Raw genomic sequence first — 25,369 nt, 5'->3', positions numbered from 1 at the left:
ATGCTGCCTACAAGAAATGCATTTCACATATAAAGAAAATCAAAGGTTAAAAGTAAAAAAGATCACAAGAGATATATCATGCCAGCACTAGTCAAAAGAAAGCAAGAGTGTCTACATTAATAACAGGAAAAGTGGGTTTCAGAGCAAGGAATATTACCAGGGATTTCACTAAAAACAAACAGATCAACACATAAAGAAGACTGTACCATCCTAAATGTGTTTGCTCCCAGTAACAGAGTGGTAAAACACATAAAGCAAAAACTGATAAAATTACAAGAATTCACTAACAATTTATTATGGAAGATCTCAACAACCATCTCCTATAACTGATAGAAGACGCAGAAAGACAACCAGTAAGGATACAGAAGAAGGGAACAAGATAGACCATATTCTGGGACATAAAACAAATCTCAAAACACTTAACAGGATTGTAATCATATAAACTATGCCTTCTGATAACAAAGGGATTAAATTAGAAATTAATAATAGAAAGATATAGAAAATGGTACAGATGAATCAGTTTGCACGGCAGAAATAGAGACACAGATGTAGAGAACAAACATATGGACACCAAGGGGGGAAAGTGGTGGGGGTGGGAGTGGTGGTGGGACAAATTGGGAGATTGGCCGTCTATTATTTTTTTGTTGTTTGTTTTTTGTTTTGGGGTTTTTCAGGTTTTTTTATTATTATTATTGGAGTATAATTGCTTTACAATGTTGTGCTAGTTTCTACTGTACAGCAAAGTGAACCAGCTATACGTATACATACATCCCCTCTTTTTTTGGATTTCCTTCCCATTTAGGTCATCACAGAGCATTGAGTAGAGTTCCCTGTGCTGTACAGTAGGTTCTCATTAGTTATCATCTATTTTATACATAGTATCAGTAGTGTATATATGTCAATCCCAATCTCCCAATTCATCTCATCCCCTCTTTCCCCCTTGGTATCCATACGTTTGTTCTCTACATCTGTGTTTCTATTTCTGCTTTGTAAATAAAATTGTCTATACGAATTTTTTCAGATTCTGTAGTAGGATATCTTAGCTAAATCACTATAAAATGTTATCCCATCTTAACCTGTTCAATCCACATCCCATACATGGACCAGTGACCATGGGGTACCAAGCATCAGCCCCAAGCCTCCCTCCTCAGCCTGGCCACCTTATCAACCTGGGGGAGGAAAAGCATGGATGTTGATAATGGGAGGTAAGGAGGGTATAGAGAAATCTATGTACCTTCTGCTCTATTTTGCTATGAACCTAAAGCTGCTCGAAAAAGTCTTTTTTTTTTCCCAAAGCCCATTAAGGTGAGCCACATGAAGGAACACATCTTTGTACATATTTTACATTTATCTAAAATATATATAGACCTTCTACCTAAAATATATACTTAAAATATATATAGAACTCTTACAACTCAGTAATAATAAAAAAAAAAACATTAAAATGGGCAATAGATTTTAAGAGCAATTTTATAAAAAAAATAATAAAATGGTAAATAAGCAGAAGAAAACATGATCGATATCATTTATCATTAGGGAAAATGGAACATTGCTGGTGGGAATGCAAATCAGAATAGCCACTTTAGAATTGTAATTTGGCATTTTCTTATAAAATTAAACCTAACTTACTATAGGACCCAGTAATCTCACTCCTAAATACTGACCCAAGAGACATGAAAACATATATACACAAGCAACTATTCAGAGGAGCTTTATGCATAAGAGACAAAACTGGAAATAATCCAAATAACCATTCACTGATGAAAGGAAAAACAAGTTAGAGTATATCCAGACAATGGAATACTACTCAGAAATTTTAAAAAGGAATGAACAACTAAACTGAAACACACAACAACAGCTATGATTCTCAAAAGCATTATGTGAAATGAAAGAAACCAACCACATATAAATGTTATATATCCCATTTTTTTCAAATTCCAAAAAGGCAGAAACAATAGAGACATAAATCATATTAGTGGTTTTGGGGCCCCAGGTTGGGGGCAGTTACAAGGATACAAGGGGACTTTTATATTAAGCAGATTACAATATGTACAGTTCAATGGTTCCTAGCATATTTACAGAGTTGTGCAGCTATTACCATAATTAATTTTAGAACATTTTTATTAGCCAAAAAAATAAAAAACTTTTATACATTACCAGTCATTCCCCAACCTCTCAATCTCCCAACCCCAGGCAACAACTAATCTGCTTTCTTTCTCTATGAATTTGCCTATTCTGGATATTTCATATAAAATGAAATCAATAATTTGTGGCCTTTTATATAGCTGAGTTTTTTTAATTAGCATAATGTTTTCAAGGTTCATCATGTTATAGCATTTATCAGAACTTCAATTCTATATGGTCAAGTAATATTCCATTGTACGGTTATACCACATTCTCTTTATCAGTTAACAGACATCTGGATTGTTTCTACTTTTGGGCTAATATGAATAATGCTGCTATAAATATTCATGTACAAGTTTTTGTATAGGTGTTTGTTTTCATTTTTATTGGCTATACATGTAAGAGTGGAATTGCTGGGTCATATGGTAACTCTGTATTTAACATTTTAACGAATTATCAAGCTACGTTCCAGTGGCTGTACTATCTTACAATTTCATAAGTTATGTATGAAAGTTCCAATTAGTCCACATCTCACCAACATTTGTTATTATCTCTCCTTTGGATATAGCCATTTTACTGGATGTGAAGTAGAAAAGGGGACTTCTTACAGTGATAAATGGCTTTGTGTTTTGATTGTGGTAGTAGTTACGTAACGGTCTCCATCTGGCAAACCTCATCAAATTTTATACTTATAATTGATGTTTCATTGCAGGTAAATTATTTCTAATAAAGACAAATCCTTTAAAAGACTTTCATACGGACCTGGAGAAATCAGGCTCCCTGACTTCAGACTATACTACAAAGCTACAGTAATCAAGACAGTATGGTACTGGCACAAAAACAGAAATATAGATCAATGGAACAGGATAGAAAGCCCAGAGATAAACCCACGCACATATGGTCACCTTATCTTTGATAAAGGAGGCAAGAATATACAGTGGAGAAAAGACAGCCTCTTCAATAAGTGGTGCTGGGAAAACTGGACAGCTACAGGTAAAAGTATGAAATTAGAACACTCCCTAACACCATACACAAAAATAAACTCAAAATGGATTGAAGACCTAAATGTAAGGCCAGACACTATCAAACTCTTAAGAGGAAAACATAGGCAGAACACTCTATGACATAAATCACAGCAAGATCCTTTTTGACCCACCTCCTAGAGAAATGGAAATAAAAACAAAAAAAAACAAAACAAATGGGAGCTAATGAAACTTAAAAGCTTTTCCACAGCAAAGGAAACCATAAATAAGACAAAAAGACAAGCCTCAGAATGGGAGAAAATATTTGCCAATGAAGCAACTGACAAAGGATTAATCTCCAAAATTTACAAGCAGCTCATGCAGCTCAATATCAAAAAAACTAACAACCCAATCCAAAAATGGGCAGAAGACCTAAATAGACATTTCTCCAAAGAAGATATACAGATTGCCAACAAACACATGAAAGAATGCTCAACATCATTAATCATTAGAGAAATGCAAATCAAAACTACAATGAGATATCATCTCACACTGGTCAGAATGGCCATCATCAAAAAATCTACAAACAATAAATGCTGGAGAGGGTGTGGAGAAAAGGGAACCCTCTTGCACTGTTGGTGGGAATGTAAATTGATACAGCCACTATGGAGAACAGTATGGAGGTTCCTTAAAAAACTAAAAATAGAACTACCATATGACCCAGCAATCCCACTACTGGGCATATACCCTGAGAAGACCATAATTCAAAAAGAGTCTTGTACCAAAATGTTCATTGCAGCTCTATTTACAATAGCCAGGACATGGAAGCAACCTAAGTGTCCATCATCGGATGAATGGATAAAGAAGATGTGGCACATATATACAATGGAATATTAGCCATAAAAAGAAACGAAATTGAGTGATTTGTAGTGAGGTGGATGGACCTAGAGTCTGTCATACAGAGTGAAGTAAGTCAGAAAGAGAAAAACGAATACCGTATGCTAACACATATATATGGAATCTAAGAAGAAAAAAAAAAAAGGTCATGAAGAACCTAGGGGCAAGACGGGAATAAAGACACAGACCTAGGAGAGAATGGACTTGAGGATATGGGAAGGGGGAAGGGTAAGCTGTGACAAAGTGAGAGAGTGGCATGGACATATATACACTACCAAACGTAAAATAGATAGCTAGTGGGAAGCAGCCGCATAGCACAGGGAGATCAGCTCGGGGCTTTGTGACCACCTAGAGGGGTGGGATAGGGAGGGTGGGAGGGAGGGAGACGCAAGAGGGAAGAGATATGGGAACATATGTATATGTATAACTGATTCACTTTGTTATAAAGCAGAAACTAACACACCATTGTAAAGCAATTATACTCCAATAAAGATGTTAAAAAAAAAAAAAAGCTTTCATATATATTATTTATTTAGCTGTGTCGGGTTTTAATTGCAGCACGCAGGATGTTTAGCTGCGGCATACAAACTCTTAGTTGCAGCATGTGGGATCTAGTTCCTTGACCAAGGATGGAACCCAGGCCCCCTGCATTGGGAGCGTGGAGTCTTAGCCACTGGACCACCAGGGAAGTCCCTAAAAGACTTACTTTAAAATAACTATTATTTAGAAAATTATGAGTTTTCATTTTCACACCTAGGAATGTGTTGTGATAAATAAACACAGATTTCCAAGACCATAATTTGTCCAATTCACTAAGACACCTACAATCTTCTTTACAGTTCTAAAGTAAAAAAGCATTTAAGCTGTACTGATAATAATCAGCATCTCCATTACAAGTCTGTTTATTTGGGTCAGAATCATTAAGCTCACATGTAATTTAGTTGCTTCATGTTACACCTTTGTTTTTATCTGATTCGAGATATCCGTCACTAATCCTTTTGATGTACTTTTAATAGTTTATACCAAGTCCTGTAAAGGGAACCAACGTTTCTTTTAAAGGGCTGATTTAATTTAGGGTGAATGTAACTTAAATAGATTACAGCTGTCTCTGTGACATACTTTATCCCAACAGCTTAAAATTTTAAATACACTAATGTAGGATAATAGCTTTCCTATATATTGGTCCCGATATTGACTATTTTCAATGCTCTTCACCACTAGACTAAACAACCAAGGGCTCCAAATATAATAAAGACACAACTGAAGATACTTCAGGCCTTCAAAAGTGGATGAAAACACAGAGAAACAGAGCTACTTTTTACACATTTCAACTGATACACAACTGTTTGATTCCTGCTGTCAGAGACACAGCCTAGAAACACCTGGATTTGGTAAAAGTGCTTCCCTGTAATAATGGAAAAATCATATAATGGGAGACAGTGAGGCCTAAATGATTAAGGAGCGAGCTTTAAAAAGTTCAATTTCCAGCTGGATCACTTATCAGCTATGTGTCATGGCATTCACCTTGCAGAATAGCAGCAAAGTGGTGATAATGTTTATTATCAACCTAGAATTTCATCTGAAAAATACTAAGCAATATTATACACTTGATTTATCAATTTACTTCCTCTCTTTTCTGTTCAGTATACTTCCCATTCACGATAGCCCTCATATGAAAAGTCCCTAACTACAGGGATCAAATATTTAGGTATAAACTGAGAATACTCTTAAATCAATTTCTCTAATACCATGACATCTCCAAAAACTAAAAAAAAATTTTTTACTAAAAAAGGAGCACTTCTAAAGCAAACATTCTCTATTAGAAACACTGTTCTCTGACCAAAAGTATTAAAGAAATTGATAGTGAACAGAACAAATGTTCCCAAGTTATAATTTATCTGAATAATGGGCTTAGCAAAATTTTGTAAAAATCTAAATGATCCCAAGTGATAAAGGCTCCACTGATAAGGACTAGGTGTTATGAAAAACATACACAAAGCAAACTGAGAAGTAATTAGAGCAGAAAACATTAGGGAAGCCCTAAATCTCATAGTTTGGCCATTTAAAATGTCGATAAGCCTGTTTCCTCTTTGCAAAATACTGGTGATGACTGTAAGCAAATGTCAGTTGGCCTACTTTTGGAAGGTTGCTAGTGTTTTGGATGAACAGACTGTGAGTGTGTGTAAAGATTTACTTGTTTAACCATAGTTATTAAATTTTTACAGTAAAAAGAAATTATGGCAAACCGTTCTGGAAAAGTTAAGCAGAATTTCTGAATTGATATGACTGAACAAATCAAAGAGCTCTTCCTTGAATGTGACAAAAGCCATATTTAACTTGTTTGAAGAGGATGAAACAGGTAACTTGTACATTGAGAAAAGTAATGAAAATTCAACACACAGAAAGTGCACCCTATATGAAAATATACCCCCCCAAAAAAAGAAAATGAGAAAAAGTTTAACAATTCTAAAGGTGTTCTACTCATATTTGCTTCTAGAAAATAACTTAAGCCATTCATATCATAAAAAGGCAGCAACAATTAGTATTATTGACTGCATGGGTGGGCTGTTTACAGTATTACAAGCTTCAGAAAATACATGGCATTTACGCTCCAGTAAGGGAAAAATGGGTTGGATCTTGGGGTTATTTTAAAACCTTTTAATATTTTAAGATGTGAAACTGTGAATTCCGTGCACAGCAGAACAAAAAACAATAGTACCTTTCCAGTAGTATGTAATAGCAAAATAATCTAGAAGGAATAAGCCAAGTTGGCTACCCAGTGTTTTGGATGAGTATTAGGATTTCGGTTCACAGGCACTTGAGGAAACTGTATCTCCAGAGTCCGTCTATTCCCAGAGTAAAGGCGCTAGTTTATAAGAATTTGCTCTAAAACAAGCAAGTTCAGATACTCAGTATATTGGACTCCTAAGGATAACGAGTAAGGTTCAATCTGCATTTCTAAGAAATCTGGTTCAGGTGAGAGGCCAAAATGATCGTCTACTCCATAATCAATAAGCAAACAGCATAAGCACAAGGCTAAGATAATTCCTAATAGAGTTATAAACTCAGAGTCAAAAGTGGCGCTCTCCATTTGGTCACTGATAGATGACTAAAAAAAAAAAGAAAAAAAAACTTTATACAAAAGTGGAGTTCTAGTTTCTCTTTTATAAAACACTGGATAAATTCATTTCGGGGCACCACCCATATATATTCCACATATTATGCAAGGCACTGCAGAGAATGCAATGATTAATAAATCACTGTTTCTGTGATTCCAAAGGAACATATTATAGTAAGGGAAAGAGCATAATAAAGGAGAAATTTCCCCCAAAAGCTATGAAAATCAGAGGTTGGCAAGAAACAATCAAGAAGATATAATAGAAAAAGAAAACAAATTACAAAAAGACAAAAAATACAACATTCAAAGAGAGTCATGATTTGAAATAAGACATGGTAAAATATACAAAGTTTTTCTTTTTGTGAAACTAAATACATATAACATAAAAAACTGATAGATTTCACCAAATAACAAGATAGGTTGCAAACTACACAGGAAGTCTACAGGACACATATCCATGATAATATTTCACTAATAATAATCTAGTAGAGAGCTGAAATCAATAAGAGAAGAGCAAAGAGTACAAACAAGCATGGTATTATGAGACTAAACAGTAAAAATATGAAGATTTTTCCAATCTCCCTAGCACTCAAAGACAGAAAAATTGCAAGAATAGGATTTTCCTCCATCACATAGGCCAAGACTGAAAAGATTCATAATAGCCAGTAGAGGACAGAATTGGGGGAAAAAAGGAATTCTCATGTATAAATGACAACATACTCTCTCTGAGAAGCAATTTTACAACATGTATCAACATTTTACATGTATACATTCTTTTACCCAGTAATTCCTCTTCTAGGAATTATCCTGAAAATATTTATAATTCCTTGTGTATTTTTTAAATGTACATATACAGAAGCATATAACAACATAACCTGTTATAGGGAAAAGGTTAAAACTAATATAAATGTTTATACAATGGAATGACATAATTTTTAGCAATGTTGAAAGAAGTTTTGAAATGGAAAGACATTCATAATATAAACCGTTATGAAAAAACCTACATATACACATCAATAGCAAATACATATAATACATGTAAAGAACTTGAATCAGGTCCTGGACATACTACTACAAGTTACTTTCATGCATGTATGAATAGTTTAGGGGGAAAAAAACAGGAAATGCATACTCTAAGCTGTCAATACATGTTCAGTATCTAAGTAAAGAGAGAAAAGAAGGAAAGTAAAGAGGTAACCTGGGTTTATCTCTAATAACAGAATCATGTGAATTTTCACTTTCTACATTTCAGTATTCCTTGAATTTTTATAATGAATACTTTAACTGGTTAGAATTAATTGTATGGTCTTTATATTAAGAAATTTAAAACATATTCAAATGTATGTGTCCTCTGATCCCATTCCTTGGAAATAAGCATTATTAGCACAAAATCTACAGTCATATAAAATTTTTAACTTATATTAAATTTAACTTATATATTAAATCACACATATTGCTATATTCTATTTCACAAGTGAGGTACTGAGTTACTAAAAACCACTATGGCTCCTGAGAGTAACAGGTAAGAAGAATTTACTTGGAATTAAGTTCTAAAAAGACAGATTTGAAAGATAACAAATAACAGCTTTTATCTGACATGAGAATACCAATCGATTGGTCATAGCTTCCTGGAAGACTGCACTGAAAAAAATTCTAAAGCAAGTGTAGGTTCATTAAAAACGTAATCAATTATTGTTAGTGACCATGAAAATATAGGGAAGTACAAACTGTGTCGTTAGGAGTAAATGCCCATTAAATATAATAATGACCTTCTACAGTGTAAAAGAACATCCAAATCCTTCAGTTTTTCCGCTTTTAGTTAAGACACAGACTTTGCACAGAATCACCTACAGAAAGGGAACTTGCTTTTTCTTCTAGATCATAACCTTCAAAACATTATACCATGCAGCAACATTCAAATATTTATTAACACCTTGTATCAAGTACTCTGTGAGGTACTGAAGATATGAAAACAGCCTACAAACCTAGCAATTAAGAGGCAACTGAGCAACTAAAATAAAAAACCAGTAAATCCCATGGGAGCACATACTACTGACATCGGATAACAAGAAAGAAGGGTTAGGACATGAGTATTCTAGAAGAGGAAATAGCAAATGAAAAGGTCTGAAAGAAAGAAGATGGATCATTTGAGGAAACGAAAGTTCAATAAAACTATCACAAAGGAGTGAGTGTTGTTGGGGAGAGGAAGGCTTAGAGAGGGGATACTGGTGACGGCTGAAAATAATGTTGGAAAAATACACTGTAAGGGAATCAGTTCACCAAAGATCTAATGAATCTGGTATGCAACAGCTCTATTTTTTTTTTAACATCTTTATTGGAGTATAATTGCTTCACAGTGGTGTGTTAGTTTCTGCTGTATAACAAAGTGAACCAGCTAGATGCATACGTATATCCCTATACCCCCACCCTCTTGCGTCTCCCTCCCACCCTCCCTATCCCATCCCTCTAGGTGGTCACAAAGCACCAAGCTGATCTGCCTGTGCGATGCAGCTGCTTCTCACTAGCTATCTATTTTACATTTGGTAGTGTATATATGTCCATGCCACTCTCTCACTTTGTCCCAGCTTACCCTTCTCCCTCCCCATGTCCTCAAGTCCATTCTCTACGTCTGTGTCTTTATTCCTGTCCTGACCCTAGGTTCATCAGAACCTTTTTTTTTTTTTTCTAGATTCCATATATATGTGTTAGCATACGGTATTTGTTTTTCTCTTTCTGACTTACTATGCTCTGTATGACATGACAGACTCTAGGTCCATCCACCTCACTACAAATAACTCAATTTCGTTTCTTTTTATGGCGGAGTAATATTCCATTGTATATATGTGCCACATCTTCTTTATCCATTCATCTGTTGATGGACACTTAGGTTGCTTCCATGTCCTGGCTATTGTAAATAGTGCTGCTAGGAACATTGTGGTGCATGACTCTTTTTGAATTACGGTTTTCTCAGGGTATATGCCCAGTAGTGGGATTGCTGGGTCATATGGTAGTTCTATTTTTAGTTTTTTAAGGAACCTCCATACTGTTCTCCATAGTGGCTGTACCAATTTACATTCCCACCAACAGTGCAAGAGGTTACCCTTTTCTCCACACTCTCTCCAGCATTTATTGTTTGTAAATTTTTTGATGATGGCCATTCTGACTGGTGTGAGGTGATACCTCATTGTAGTTTGCAAATGTAGATGTGCATTTCTCTAATCATTAGTGATGTTGAGCATCTTTTCATGTGTTTGTTGGCAATCGGTTTACCTTCTTTGGAGAAATGTCTATTTAGGTCTTCTGCCTATTTTTGGATTGGATTGTTTGTTTTTTTGATATTGAGCTGCATGAGCTACTCGTAAATTTTGGAGATTAATCCTTTGTCAGTTGCTTCATTGGCAAATATTTTCTCTCATTCTGAGGGTTGTCTTTTCGTCTTGTTTGTGGTTTCCTTTGCTGTGCAAAAGCTTCTAGGTTTCATTAGGTCTCATTTGTTTATTTTTGTTTTTATTTCCATTTCTCTAAGAGGTGGGTCAAAAAGGATCTTGCTGTGATTTATGTCATAGGGTGTTCTGCCTGTTTTCCTCTAAGAGTTTGATAGTGTCTGGCCTTACATTTAGGTCTTTAATCCATTTTTAGTTTATTTTTATGTATGGTGTTAGGGAGTGTTCTAATTTCATTCTTTTACATGTCGCTGTCCAGTTTTCCTAGCACCACTTATTGAAGAGGCTGTCTTTTCTCCACTGTATAGTTTTGCCTCCTTTATCAAAGATAAGGTGACCATATGTGCTTGGGTTTATCTCTGGGCTTTCTATCCTGTTCCACTGATCTATATTTCTGTTTTTGTGCCAGTACCATACTGTCTTGATTACTGTAGCTTTGTAGTACAGTCTGAAGTCCGGGAGCCTGATTCCTCCAGCTCCATTTTTCTTTCTCAAGATTGCTTTGGCTATTCAGGGTCTTTTGTGTTTCCATACAAATTGTGCAATTTTTTGTTCTAGTTCTGTGAAAAATGCCAGTGGTAGTTTGATAGGGATTGCACTGAATCTGTATATTGCTTTGGGTGGTATAGTCATTTTCACAATGTTGATTCTTCCAATCCAAGAACATGGTGTATCTCTCCATCCGTTTGTATCATCTTTAATTTCTTTCATCAGTGTCTTATACTTTTCTGCATACAGATCTTTTTGTCTCCTTAGGTAGGTTTATTCCTAGGTATTTTATTCTTTTTGTTGCAGTGGTAAATGGGAGTGTTTCCTTAATTTCCCGTTCAGATTTTTCATCATTAGTGTATAGGAATGTAAGAGATTTCTGTGCATTAATTTTGTATCCTGCTACTCTACCAAATTCATTGATTAGCTCTAGTAGTGTTCTGGCAGCATCTTTAGGATTCTCTATGTATAGTATCATGTCATCTGCAAACAGTGACAGTTTTACTTCTTCTTTTCCGATTTGGATTCCTTTTATTTCTTTTTCTTCTCTGATTGCTGTGGCTAACACTTCCAAAACTATGTTGAATGACAGTGGTGAGAATGCGCAACCTTGTCTTGTTCCTGATCTTAGAGGAAATGGTTTCAGTTTTTCACCCTTGAGAACAATGTTGGCTGTGTGTTTGTCATATATGGCCTTTATTATGTTGAGGTAGGTTCCCTCTATGCCTACTTTCTAGAGAGTTCTTATCATAAATGGATGTTGAATTTTGTCAAAAGCTTTTTCTGCATCTACTGAGATTATCATATGGTTTTTATCCTCCAATTTGTTAGTATGGTGTATCACATTGATTGATCTGCGTATACTGAAGAATCCTTGCATTCCTGGGATAAATCCCACTTGATCATGGTGCATGATCCTTTTAATGTGCTATTGGATTCTGTTTGCTAGTATTTTCCTGAGGATTTTTGCAACAGCTCTTATTAATGACTTATTAATTGGGGCTTCCCTGGTGGGGCAGTGGTTAAGAATCCGCCTGCCAATGCAGGGGACACAGGTTCAAGCCCTGGTCCAGGAAGATCCCACATGCTGCGGAGCAACTAAGCCTGTGAGCCACAACTACTCAGCCTGCACTCTAGAGCCCACAAGCCACAACTACTGAAGCCCGCATGCCTAGAGCCTGTGCTCCACAACAAGAGAAGCCACTGCAATGAGAAGCCCGCACACCACAACAAAGAGTAGCCCCCGCTCGCCGCAACTAGAGAAAGGCCGCACACAGCAACGAAGACCCAACACAGCCAAAAATAAATTAATTAAATAATTAATTTTTTTTAAAAAGCACTTCTTAATTCTAATGGTTTGTAGATTGTTTTGTATTTTCTACATATACAATCAAATTATCTATGAATAAGATGATTTTACACCTTTCCTTCTGATATTTACATCTCTTATTCATTTTTCTTGCCTTATTGTAATGGCTAGGACTTGAATTCAATGGTGAATAGAAGTAGTGATAGGATCCATCCCAAACTCAGTAAGAAAGTATAATATTTAATATATCATTATTGATTATAATGTTGGCTATAGATTTTTTTATAGATTATCTTTAGCATACTGAGGATGTTTCTTTCTACTCCTAATTTGCTAAAAGCTTTTTTTTAATCCCAAATGGCTATTAAATTTTGCCAAAGTTTTTTTCCACTTCTATTGAGGTGATCAACTGTGTTTTCTTCTTCATTCTACTAATATGGTGAATTACACTGATTTATTTTCAAAATGTTAACTGACCTTGTATTCCTGGAATATCTTTTACTTGGTCCTGATGTATAAATTTTTTATGGATCACTGGATTCTATTTGGTAATATTTACATGTAAATTACACCAAGAAAGAAAAACAGGGAGGGAGGGAAAGAGGGAGGAAGGGAGGGAGGGAGGGAGGTGTTGGGCATGAGGAGAGGTTAAGAAAAAAAGACAGCAGAAAAGAATCATTTTGTGGGGGGGTGGGGCACACCACAAGGCATGTGGGATCTTAGTTCCCCGACCAGGGATTGAACCCGCACCCCCTGCATTGAAAGCACAGAGTTTTAACCACTGGACCACTAGGGACATCCCAGAAAAGAATTATTCAAGAAGAGTTAGTAATCCATATTGAGACAATCTCCCAAAAAGAACAGGGATGAAATTATTTTTTAATTAATCATTCTAGGGGCTATAACAGCCAAATAATATAAGTACCAGAAAGAGAGAACATGGAAAATTTAAGAGAAGAAACCATCAAAAAAGTAGTTTAAAGAATTTTCTCGCTCGATGCTTTGTGACAACCTAGAGGGGTGGGACAGGGAGGGTGGGAGGGAGGCTTAAGAGGGAGGGCATATGGGGATCTATGTATACATATAGCTGATTCACTTTGTTGTACAGCAGAAACTAACACAACATTGTAAAGCAATTATACTCCAATAAAGATATTTAAAAAAAAGAAAAAGAATTTTCTCATAACTATACTACTTGCATTTCTACATCGAAGAGGCCCAGAATAACATATGAACCAAGAAACAACACTGCAAAGTTTTGGAACACTGGGAACAAAGCCAACATTCTATTAGCTCCTGAGAAAAAAACAAGCCATATACAAAGAAAAAGGTATCAAAATGGCTTAAGATTCTTCAACCATAACACTAGATCAATACCTTCAAATTTCTGAAGTAACATTACTTACAAACAAGTATTTCTTACCCAGACAAATTAACAATCAAGAATTAAAGAAAAATAAAGACATACAAACAGACAAACAAGATCTACCACACATCCCTTTTCAGGAAGCTACCAAAGGACTTATTCCACCAAAGTGAGTGCAAAAGCAAAATGGGCAGAAGAGAGGAAAGGCGTATTCTATTTTCCGTTACAAATTTTATCTGATCAGTTGCATGTTTGATGAAAACAAATCTAAAAAATTAAATACAATAAAAGTAACACGTAATTTCTGCAAGTCATACAACATTTAGTTTTGTGAAATTACATCTTAAATCTAAAAAAAAGTGTATTTAAAGTATCTTATAGTGCATGTAAAAGTATATTATAGTTGGATTTCCCTGGTGGCGCAGTGGTTAAGTATATGCCTGCCAACGCAGGGGACATGGGTTTGATCCCTGGTCCGGGAAGATCCCACATGCCTCAGAGCAACTAAGCCCGTGCGCCACAACTACTGAGTCCGCGCTCTAGAGCCCACAAGCCACAGCTACAGAGCCCGTGTGCCACAAGTACTGGAGCCCGCGTGCTGCAACTACTGAAGCCCACACACCTAGAGCCCGTGCTCCGCAACAAAAGAAGCCACCACGATGAAGAGTAGCACCCGCTCGCCGCAACTAGAGAAAGCCCACGTGCAGCAACGAAGACCCAATGCAGCCAAAAATTTTTTAAATTAAATAAATAAATAAATAAATGTATATTATAGTGGATAGAGAAATCTTTCTTTTAATTAGACAAAGTAAATTAAACAAACTCAAATTCTACTAGCAATATTAGCTTTTAAAGCTTTATACTCTCTCATATAGTTCTGCCCAAAGTAAAAAATTTGAGAAAAGCTGAACATTAATAATTGGCATAAAGAGGGGAATTCCTTGGCAGTCCAGTGGGTAGGACTCCGTGCTTCCACCGCATGGGGCCAAGGTCCCATCTCTGGTCGGGGAACTAAGATCCCACAAGCCATGCAGTGCGGCCAAAAAAAATTAAAATATAAAAAATAAATAGGGTTTCCCTGGTGGAGCAGTGGTTAAGAATCCGCCTGCCAATGCAGGGGACACGGGTTCAAGCCCTGGTCCAGGAAGATCCCAGATGTCGCGGAGCAACTAAGTCCGTGCGCCACAGCTCCTGAGCCTGAGCTCTAGAGCCCACGATCCACAACTACGGAAGCCCGCGTGCCTAGAGCCCGTGCTCCGCAACAACAGAAGCCCCCGCAATGAGCAGCCCACGCACCTCAACGAAGAGTAGCCCCCGCCCGCTACTAGAGAAAGCCCTCTCGCAGCAACAAAGACCCAACACAGCCAAAAATAAATAAATAAATAAAATAAATTTTTAAAAAATACATAATTGACATAAAGAAAAGAACTTCATAACTGAAATGAAAGGAGAAATATCTGCCTCTGTGAATTACATACAAAAGAAACAAAGACATGGCAGAGTCCTTTAGCAATAAAGTTCTTCTTGATTCCAACCATCCAGTGAGGCTGGTTATTCCAAAACAATCTTCTTTGTCAAAAATTTCACCAAAACACAAATGCAACAGAAAACAGAAAGAGAGTGTAAAGCAGAGATGAAGCTGATAACTGTAGATGCCATACAGTTCAATAACAAGGAAAAATCTCCACGTGACAGCAGGATATTGTTGCCTTATTACCTCCACCCTTACCATTTCAATTAAGTAGATTTAATAATTAAATTAATCCCTAACATTAGTTATGCAAATAGTAGTACATTTTAATAAACATCATTCTCACCAATCTACAGAAATAACTGCAGAGGGAAGTATTAACAGGAAGATTTCCCAACTTCTGTACAAACTTTAAAAATATAATAGCATTAAAATATTTTAATATCCTCTTTTTTAATTATGCAAATGATATTAATACGATTGTTTTTAGTGCACATACAAAAGCATTACTGAGTGAACATAGGCAAATTAAAGAGAAAATACAACCCTTAGAAAGCTCAGATCATTAAAGAGTTGGGAATTATTTACGCTTCCAAATAACAGATGTAATTTAACCATATATCTGGTTTTTTAATTTTAAAAATACATAATATTTACATACAACATTAAGAAGTTTTCATTATTAAAGCGGAGATCCAAGGTCAAAAGCCCGAAACTGTACTTCTGCCATAGCTGTAAATACAGACAGCAGACTCATCTACAATCGAGATAATGGTGAAAACCAAGCTCTTCAAGGCAGTAAGTATAACTGAGAGGAGCAAAGACATTGAAGACAACAGAGACTTGGGGAATACCCACAGAAGTAAGCTGAACCAGAAACAGAACAAAAGCGGCACAGTCAGCAAGGAAGGGATCTGGGAAGAGCACCGCCATGAAAACCAAGAGAGAAGAGGGCTTCAAGAAAGAGCCAGCAAAGTCAGAAACTAAATGGAGATCAAAGAGGACGAAGATAAATCAAAACCGCAGCAGAAAGTGAATGGCCATACTGAATTGGTTAAGATTACCTATTTCCATCTCAACTGACAGAACTAAGAGTTTATCTTGGGGGGAGGAGGGGAAGGAGTATGGACACGTGGAGGAAAACAGACTTTAGTTATCATTCTTGCTGTCTGATGTCCAAGACCAGTAAAGGAGAAACCTCTTTCTGAATGATTTGTTTCTTCTTAAGGGCTACACTCACCAAACTGTGGAGCAGGCAAGATTCTAGCTGCTCGAATTGGGCCATGTCGAACAGAAAAAAGCTCCTGTGCTTCCCCACTGAGCTGCAGAAGACAGAAAAAAAAATTCAGTAAATGAAAACGCAGGTCAGAACATTATTATACAAACACAAGATCTCCTAAATTTTTATCACAATTTCTGGTCTGAAATGTAGTATATGTACGTTCACACACCCATTTATGGCTGACCATACACATTAAGTATATTAATACCTTAAATTATCATAAATATTTTTAGAAAATTATAACAGCATGCACTTAATATGAATACGAAAATAAAAGGTCTGTTCTGAAAACCTATAATTTTTATCTTTAATAAACTACCAGTTTGTTAAAGTCTGCTCAGTTCCTATATGACTGCCTCCCATTTTAGAGCAAAGCAACTCTGATTTTTTTTATTAGTATTCAGTTTTCCATGTAAGAAAAACATAAATATTCTTAGCATTCTGAAAAGCAGGACTTAAACGTTGTAGTAACTTTCGCAAATTGTTATAAATGAAAAAGAGCAAAACATGTTGCAAAGAACACTGAGGTGGAGGGTAAATGACCTACGTGCCAGTTATGGTTCTGCAACTCGAGCTGTTAACTACGTTGAGTAAATCATTTAACCTCTATAAACCTTTATTACTTATTTTCTTTTCTAAATATATTTTAGTAAATATTGTATACATTTAGGTATACAACATGAAGATTTTTGATATACATATATACGGTGAAATGATTACCAGAGTCACCTCCTCAGAGTTACCTTCTGTGTGTGATAAGAGTATCTGAAATCTATTTTTCCAGTCTTCAATACAGTATTATTAACTGCAGTCATCATGCCTGAACATTACGTCCCCTGACTTGTACGTCTTACAAAACTGCAGCTTTGTACCGTCTGACCAACATCTCCACATTTCCCCTACCTCCTCTAAGCCTATATTCCTTTGCATTTATAAGGTGAGACAATAAAGGTGCTAAAGGACCTCCAGATGCTTTAAATTTCAGTATGCTATGCATAAAAAAATATGTACGCATTTTTAAATGTCATTATTCTTATTACACACATAGATCAAACACGCATGAATGTCCGTTCATTTTCAGTCATATCAGATCTGTTCCTCAGATATAAACAGTACAGCAGTCTATTAATCCCAAAGTAAAAGAGGTAGACTAATATTTGTGTCAAGTGCGAAAACAATTGCTTTTCAGAATTAGTGGTTCAAAAGAACAATTTGCTAATTGAAATATTGAACATATTAAATCATAATGTTAAGAAAGGCTTTGCAGACTACTATAAGTAGTACTGTAGTTTCCAATACATTTTCTTAATTCTCAAGTGTTTGATGGAATATGTAATATCAGATAGGGAAAATGGCAAATATTATAAAACTCGTTCTAAATACCCAAAAACTTACAAGAGATATAGAAATAACTCGTTCTAAATACCTAAGAACTTACAACAGATATAAAAATGATAAACATTCCATAAACACGCTGATGGTATTTTTTTTAAAATAGGCCTGCCAAACAAGGAGTTTAAAATATCAACATTGTATACATTATAAAAGGCTTATCAATCTTCCAATATTAAACAATACATCTGCAGAGCTGTCTTTTAGATTAACTACTTTTTTAGATCTTCAGCTTCTCTTCTACCTGAATTTAAGAGCTGCAAACTGTCAATATTTTTGTCTCTTATAAATGTTAAATTACGGTAATGCCCAAACAGCCATCATATTCATTTAGCTTATAAAAATTATTAAAATGTATTTATTGGCCACAATGGCAAATCCCTCTATAGCACTTGGGAAGCAGAAGATATGAGGAATGCTAGGCTCTTCCCACTAACTATGCAACAATAGCACCACCTATCACCAATTAAACACACAAAAGCTACAAACTCAGTATAGCAAACTTAAATTTATTTCTTAAATTTACCTCTCTCCAAATTCCCCTGTAAACATTAATTTTCTAAATGAAATACCATTGACATTATATACTGCAGCTCTTAAGTCCACATTTTATTCTTATAGAACAGAATTTTCAGTTTATAAAAATCCTTAAAGGGTCACTTTGTTCAATCTCCCACCCAATGCAGTAATCACACATTCTCTGAAATCTAAAAATTACCATCACCTCTTTGATTTTAAGAACACTTTCAACGAAAGGTAAATCACTAATACAGTCCAACTACATTATAGATGCATTACTGGCTATCTCCAAAGCTGCCAAGTCATTTACTTTTTGAAAAGAGATTGTTTGTTGGGCAATGGATAAATAGTATTCTTCAATATACATACTATTTCTACTAAGAATGCAATGAAAAATAAATTATAAAACAATACTATAGAAATTGCACTGAAATTATAATTCAGAGTAATGAAAACCACCTCTCACAAATAAGGTTTATACCTATAACAAATCATAGTATTCTAACACAAAATTCACTGCTCTGTACTATTATTTCCATATGCCACAAGTCTAGCATTTAGCTTTTGGTCCTATCAAATAAAGCCTTAAAGTTAAAAAGTCTAATCAAATTTAACTGAGCTGCTATACTAAATTATACTAAACAATAAAGAATAAAACAAACCTGTCTTGGCATATTCACAATATGATAAACGTTTGTTATCACTGGATTTAATACCCAAGAGCTTACTTTGATATACAAAAACATTCTGAAATCTGAACACACCATGCTTTTGAGCATAACAGCTTTTAAAACAAACCTAAATGCCCTATTCTATTCTAAGCTTCTACTCTAAATCCCTCTTTAAATGTACAGCAACAGGTAAGAAAAAAACATTAGGAGTGATTACAAAATGCATCTCCACATTCATTACCGATCCTTCATTACCTCTAAGTTAAGGTCCTAGAATCTTTAATTATCACATCAGGGAAGGGAGGTGGGGGGAAGCACTATTACTATGAATAGAAATTTGTGAATATGTTAAAATCAAAATTGTTAGAAGCATAATTCTAAAGTATCCTAAGTGAGTCACAAATGTCAAACTTCCCAGAGGAGAGAACTCTCCCAATAATATAGGCAAACTCTATACTGGAATACAATTTCAGAACAGAGACAGTGCTAATAACGTGTATATAGATAAGACGTGCACATTTTAGGTAGGACACAGAGAGAATGGATATGTCCTTACAGACTCCGCTTTAGCTGCCGTTTTCAATTGCCTCTAATCATTCTATACAGTATGTTCACCGGTAATTTTGCTCTCAAATAAATGAGTGTCAAAACTGATGAAGTTTTTTTAAGGCTTTCAAAGTGATTTTTAGGTTTCTTAGAAAGAGCTCATTGAAAAGAGCAAAGAATCTCTGAGATGAGGATTTTACTGATCCTGAGAAGAATTACCAGGAGCTCTAAGTTCACTTTTAAACCAACAATAATAAATACAAGGGTAGAACTACAAGGAAGGCGTGTATCAAGCAATGTTCCAACTTCCTGGCAACTGCAGTAACTTGGGGAGAGGAGCAAACAGGGAGGAAACCTCTCCAATAGTTCCTCATGGGTCTCTGCCTTTGTTCTTACTGGCATTTTAATTTCTGATGACAGGCTTTTGTTGTTTGGAGCATAAACCGGACGTACCAGTTTGGAGGCACAATAAGGAGAACAAAGAATGATTTGTTCACACTGTTGGAAAAAAATCTTTTCCAACCATAGAAAATAGCTTTCACATGGTGAAAATATGCAAATTACATACCAAACGAAAAAGGGGTGGTGGGGAGTACAAGTTTAGAATCTCACAGCTCAACCTAAGGCAAAAGGAAATTATAACAGCCGAGACAATCATACACATAGAGAAAAGGCTATAAAAGCTGGGGGGGGGGGAAGGGGGACTTTATAAGTGCTTTTAGAGAATTCTGAAAGCACATGAAGGTCATCTAGCCCTCAGAACCAAACTTGTTTCTGAAATCCTGATGACTTTTCAAAGGCATCTGACTACAAAATAGAAAATTCAATCAAACACAAAGGACAATAATAATAATGCTCTACAACGACACAGAATTAGGACAATAGTACATATTTACACCCCCAACTTCCCTTTTAGACACTGGTCAAATGGAGAATTGTGGTCTATAATTGATTCTTTTTAGCAAACTTTACTGAAAGATAACAGACTTAGAAGTAATACATAAATCTTAGGTATACCTACAGCTTAATGAATTTTCAATGTTAATACACCTCTGTTACCAGCAGAGACATCAAGAAACAGAACATTACGGATACTCAGAAGGTCCCTCCACACCCCTTCGCAGTCACAAACCCAAGGCAAGAATAACCATAACCACTATCTTGACTTCTAACACTTCTCACACATAAGTTTTACTTCTTCAAATTTATTTAAATGGAATCACGTAGTATGTACTCTCTTGTGAATGGCTTCTTTCACACATTACATGCCTGTGAAATTCATTTGTATTGTTGCATATGATTGTAGTTTTTTATTTCTGTTGCTATATAGATTCCCATTGCATGAAAATACCACAATTTATCCATTCTACTGTTGGTTGCTGGACTTCTAGGTTGTTTCTAGTTTTGGGCTCATAAGATGTCAGGAAAAATTGCAACAAACTTTCAAATGGGAAAAAGATTACTGTGTGTTCTTCCAGTGGATTACCAAAAGTTCTATAGTGGATCCTTTGGGATTATTTGATTCTATAAGAATCTGCACCTTTGTCTTGACTGGGCTATTTTACAATACAGTAAGTTGTAGAAAACTGAAAGTAAGGCAATTGACTCTTGCCCACAGAAATGCAAATCTTGTTTAGTAGAGATACAATTGAATTCCGCTCATAAAAAAGATTCCAAGCAGTACACTTTCCCAACAGGCTATTAGCTAGGTTTGCATCTCTTAACAGGGTCATTTCAGCATTCCTAATTCCCTATATCTGTTCTTCAGATTCTCCTTTGAACCGGCATTAACTTGTCTAACACCTCATTAATAAGTTAAATAAAATCTATGACACATGTCCATTTTACAGTTGTATGAGTGTCATGATTTTACCAATTTTTAACTGGTAACATCATAAGGAATACTACTATAAATATTCTTGCACATGGCATTTAGTGACCATATTTAAGTATTTCTTTTGGGTATATACTACTGAAATTGCTTCTATATTAGGAATATGTGCATATTTTGTAGATTTTAACAAAACAGTAACTGAACAAGATACCAGTGTAAAAGAGTTCTCTACCTGCTCCACATCCAACAGTTGGTGTCATTCTGGTGGATGTTCAGTGGGATTCTCACTGTCATTTTAATTTGCATTTTCTTCAAAGGAGGTTTCACGCTTTCATATTATTATTGGAATTTAGTTATACTATCTCATGAGCAATCTGATAAAGTCTCTTGCCCAATATATTTGCCTGATTCTAAGAAATTATGGATTTAGATCTATTATGCACAGTGAGTAAAATGCATAAATCAGTCTCCTTTGGAAAAGCAATGCTGCCTCAAACTAAATAAACAAACAGGCTTTATTATAGTGGCCCTCCATCAGGGCTCATGATGTAAGAGTTTTGTCCTGAAGGACCCTTGATTTCCAGCATTATGAATGAGATTCAAGAACTCATTTCAGCAGCTCTGGAAAAACTAGAGCTTTGTATACCTAACTGAATTCATATCTTAATTCCAAATCCAGTAATAAGCAATCTCTCCCCCCATATAAGGTACAATGACTGGGTTATAACAAAATGATAGCCCTTGAAGTGGAAAAATGTTGACTTGTAAAAATTCACACAAACATTCAAAGCAAATTCAGTCCCTATTAAAGAGAGGAAACATACAAAAATTACTATATCTTTCCCCTATAACTCAAGCAGTTCGAATACAAAAGGTAATGATTAGCAGTTTTTTTTCCTTCATAAATACTTCAGCAAGCTTTAATCTCTAAAATAAAAAACTTAAAAAGAGGTATTAATTTACCTATTTTTCAAAATGGCTACATTATATACAGTAGGGCATTTTTAGACTGGAAATATAAATTAAAAGACCAAGCCATCAGACATAAAAGACATCAGAAAAAGAATTCTTTGTGTTTATCTCAAGCACATCCTGACTTTCAGTCAAAAATATCTTTCACACCTGAGTTTTCCAAACAAGTAATGCCTCTGATTCCACCTGGAAAATCAGAGAGTAAAAGCAGCCCACCGGTAAGACCCTGGAAGTTTTATTCTTTTCCCGAAATCATGGCCTATGGCAACAATACCAAGTGCGTACAGTATGACAGATCATCAGTTACAAATATCACATCAGCAATATCAACGATTCCAACAGTTTATTACAGTAGAAAATAAACCGGACTTCTGTTTATAAACTATACAAATTTGCTAAATCTGAGTTTGGCTTTAAAATAAGGGTAATGACATATCTATCTAACAAAGCAAAGGTGTTAAACTGTGTATTTAAAATATGAAACAGAGTTAAATCAAGAAGATGCTTGTTAAATGAATGAACTGATAAATAAACGACTAAGTCTATGTTGGCATCATTATTCAATCTTAATGGTACTTAATTTGCCTTTGCCTCCCTGTTTTCAAAACATGTTGTTAACATTTAATACCTGGAAATTTGTCATAACACCACATCATAAAACACATTTTGGTACAACTCATTCTTGAACCCACTGGTATATTACTTCCTAAGCTTTTCAGCTCTCAAGAAAAGGACTACTATCAGAGTGGCAAGCAGCACCTCATCTGGGCAGCAGGTTTTATCACACTGGTCTTCACACTCCCGCTCAAGATCAAGGCAGTCGCCACTCTCGCCGGCAAATATCCCACACTCAATCCAACCTTTCTGGGTTAATGTAACGTTTTTACCTGCAACAGGTTTTCTTACCAAGAGTGATGTAAAAACTGTCCATTTAAATAAACAAATGTAGAATTATCAATCTTTTCTAATTGTCTCACATGTACCAGCCACACAGACACAATTGAAATGAAGTCCTTAATAAGAACAGTGCTTCATTAGTTTTAAAGTTAAAAAGTAATAACAAATAAAACTTTTTCATTAAGGAGAAAAATGTAAACTATGGACTTTAGTTAATAATGTGTCAATACTGGTTCACCAATTTTAACAAATGTACCAGTGGTCCAGTGGTTAGGACTCAGCACTTTCACTGCCATGGGCTCAGGTTCGATCCCTGGTCCAGAAACTAAGATCTTGTAAGCCACATGGCGCATCACTAATGCAAGATGTTAATAGGGGAAAATGCGGGGGATGAGGGATACATGGGAATTCTCTGTACTTTCTGCTCAACTTTTATGTAAACCTAAAACTGCTTTAAAAATAGTATATTAGTGTTTATTTTCATATATACGAAAAATGTGAAAATTCCACAAATAAATTTTAACCTTCCTTGATACCCACCCCACCCAAAATAGGGATAAAAGGTAAAAATATAGAGAGATGGGAGGAATGAAGAGCCGATAACATTTTACACTAAATAATTCAGTTCCTAAAGTAACAAAAGGACCTTACTTGGTCTATTTAAATAAACAAGTATATAAGTTATCACTTTGCTAATTGTTTCACATGTAGTAATCATACATATAACACAACTGAACTGATGAAGTTCTTTAAAACGAAGATTGGTTCATGACAGTTTTTGGTGTTTTTTTTAAATAAATTTACTTATTTTATTTATCTTATTTTTGGCTGCGTTGGGTCCTCATTGCTGCGTGTGGGCTTTCTCTAGTTGAGGCGAGCGGGGGCTACTCTTCATTGCGGTGCGCAGGCTTCTCATTGCAGTGGCTTCCCTTGTTGCGGAGCACGGGCTCTAGGCGCGTGGGCTTCAGTAGTTGTGGCGCACAGGCTTAGTTGCTCCGTGGCATGTGGGATCTTCCCGGACCAGGGCTTGAACCCGTGTCCCCTGCATTGGCACGCGGATTCTTAACCACTGCACCACCAGGAAAGCCCTGGTGTTCTTTTCTCTTTCTTTTTTTTTCTGGGCACACTGTGCCAACCAGGGATAGAACCCGGGCCCCCTGCAGTGGAAGCCTGCGGAGTGCTAATCACTGGACTGCCAGGGAATTCCTGCCAGTTTTTTTAACTTACAAAGTAACAACAATAATTTTTTTAAATAAGGAGAAAAGGTAAATACATACATATATATATGTATGTATGTATTTTTTTTAGTTAGAGAGAAAGGGTAAAAATTTAAAAACATAAAACAAGAGATAGGGGAAGGAGAGGGAAGTATCATCTTATACTAAGGTATTTGGTTCCTAAGCAACAGAAGGACAGCACATAGCTACATGAGTAATGATCACAACTACAAAGCAAGCTCTCTCTCTAGCTCTCTCTCACCCTGTGAGCCAATCTGATGATATATTTTCATTTTAGACATAAGGAAACAGAGAAAAATATTCCCCCCAAATGACCAGATCAAAGAGGCATCAGAATCTCCCATTAATACTGTATTCAAAAACAGTTTTTAAACTCAGGGTTTTTTTCTTGAACAAGTCACTGCCAGGTGGTCATTTTATGTGCTACAGTTCTGCTCCAACAATATCAAAAACTTAAGATAGCACACACGGAGGAAAGTATCCCTAATGGTAAAAAAGTAATTCTTTTGAAAGCTCCTAAAAGTAGGAGGAAGGAGGGGACAAGCTTTTTGTTTTATTTTTGCCTAGCTAACCACAAATGATTCAGTTAATGTCAGAGTGTCAGTATCTCCATAACCTACTCTGTATGCCATCAAGAAAAAAATGCAAACCACAAAAACCACCTAAAATGCATATTTGTGAGGACTAACAACTTATAGAACAGATATTTGCTAACCACATAAAGCAGACAGCAACCGAGTCTGTATTTTGGTCTTGACACTAAATTCAAAATACAAAACTTGAGGCAAGAAGGAAGTAAGTTTCAAAAACAATATGAAAACCGCAGAACATAAATAATG

At 35.7% G+C, this 25,369-nt stretch overlaps 1 protein-coding gene across 4 annotated transcripts in view; it reads right to left on the bottom strand.

The window, feature by feature from the left end:
- The window catches only part of BCAS3 (BCAS3 microtubule associated cell migration factor), a 595,828-nt gene that overhangs the window by 526,782 nt on the left and 43,677 nt on the right, over nt 1-25,369 (bottom strand). For all 4 annotated transcript variants that reach the window (XM_061176783.1, XM_061176782.1, XM_061176784.1 and 1 more), the window contains exon 6: nt 16,420-16,501. In XM_061176783.1, coding sequence (XP_061032766.1) covers nt 16,420-16,501 — 82 coding nt within the window. The remainder of the gene's footprint in view (nt 1-16,419; nt 16,502-25,369) is intronic.

This window comes from Eubalaena glacialis, chromosome 19 (assembly GCF_028564815.1).
Source record: "Eubalaena glacialis isolate mEubGla1 chromosome 19, mEubGla1.1.hap2.+ XY, whole genome shotgun sequence".
Lineage (NCBI taxonomy): Eukaryota > Metazoa > Chordata > Mammalia > Artiodactyla > Balaenidae > Eubalaena > Eubalaena glacialis.
The sequence above is the reverse complement of the archived record's forward strand: the minus strand, read 5'-3'. Positions and strand labels throughout refer to the sequence as shown.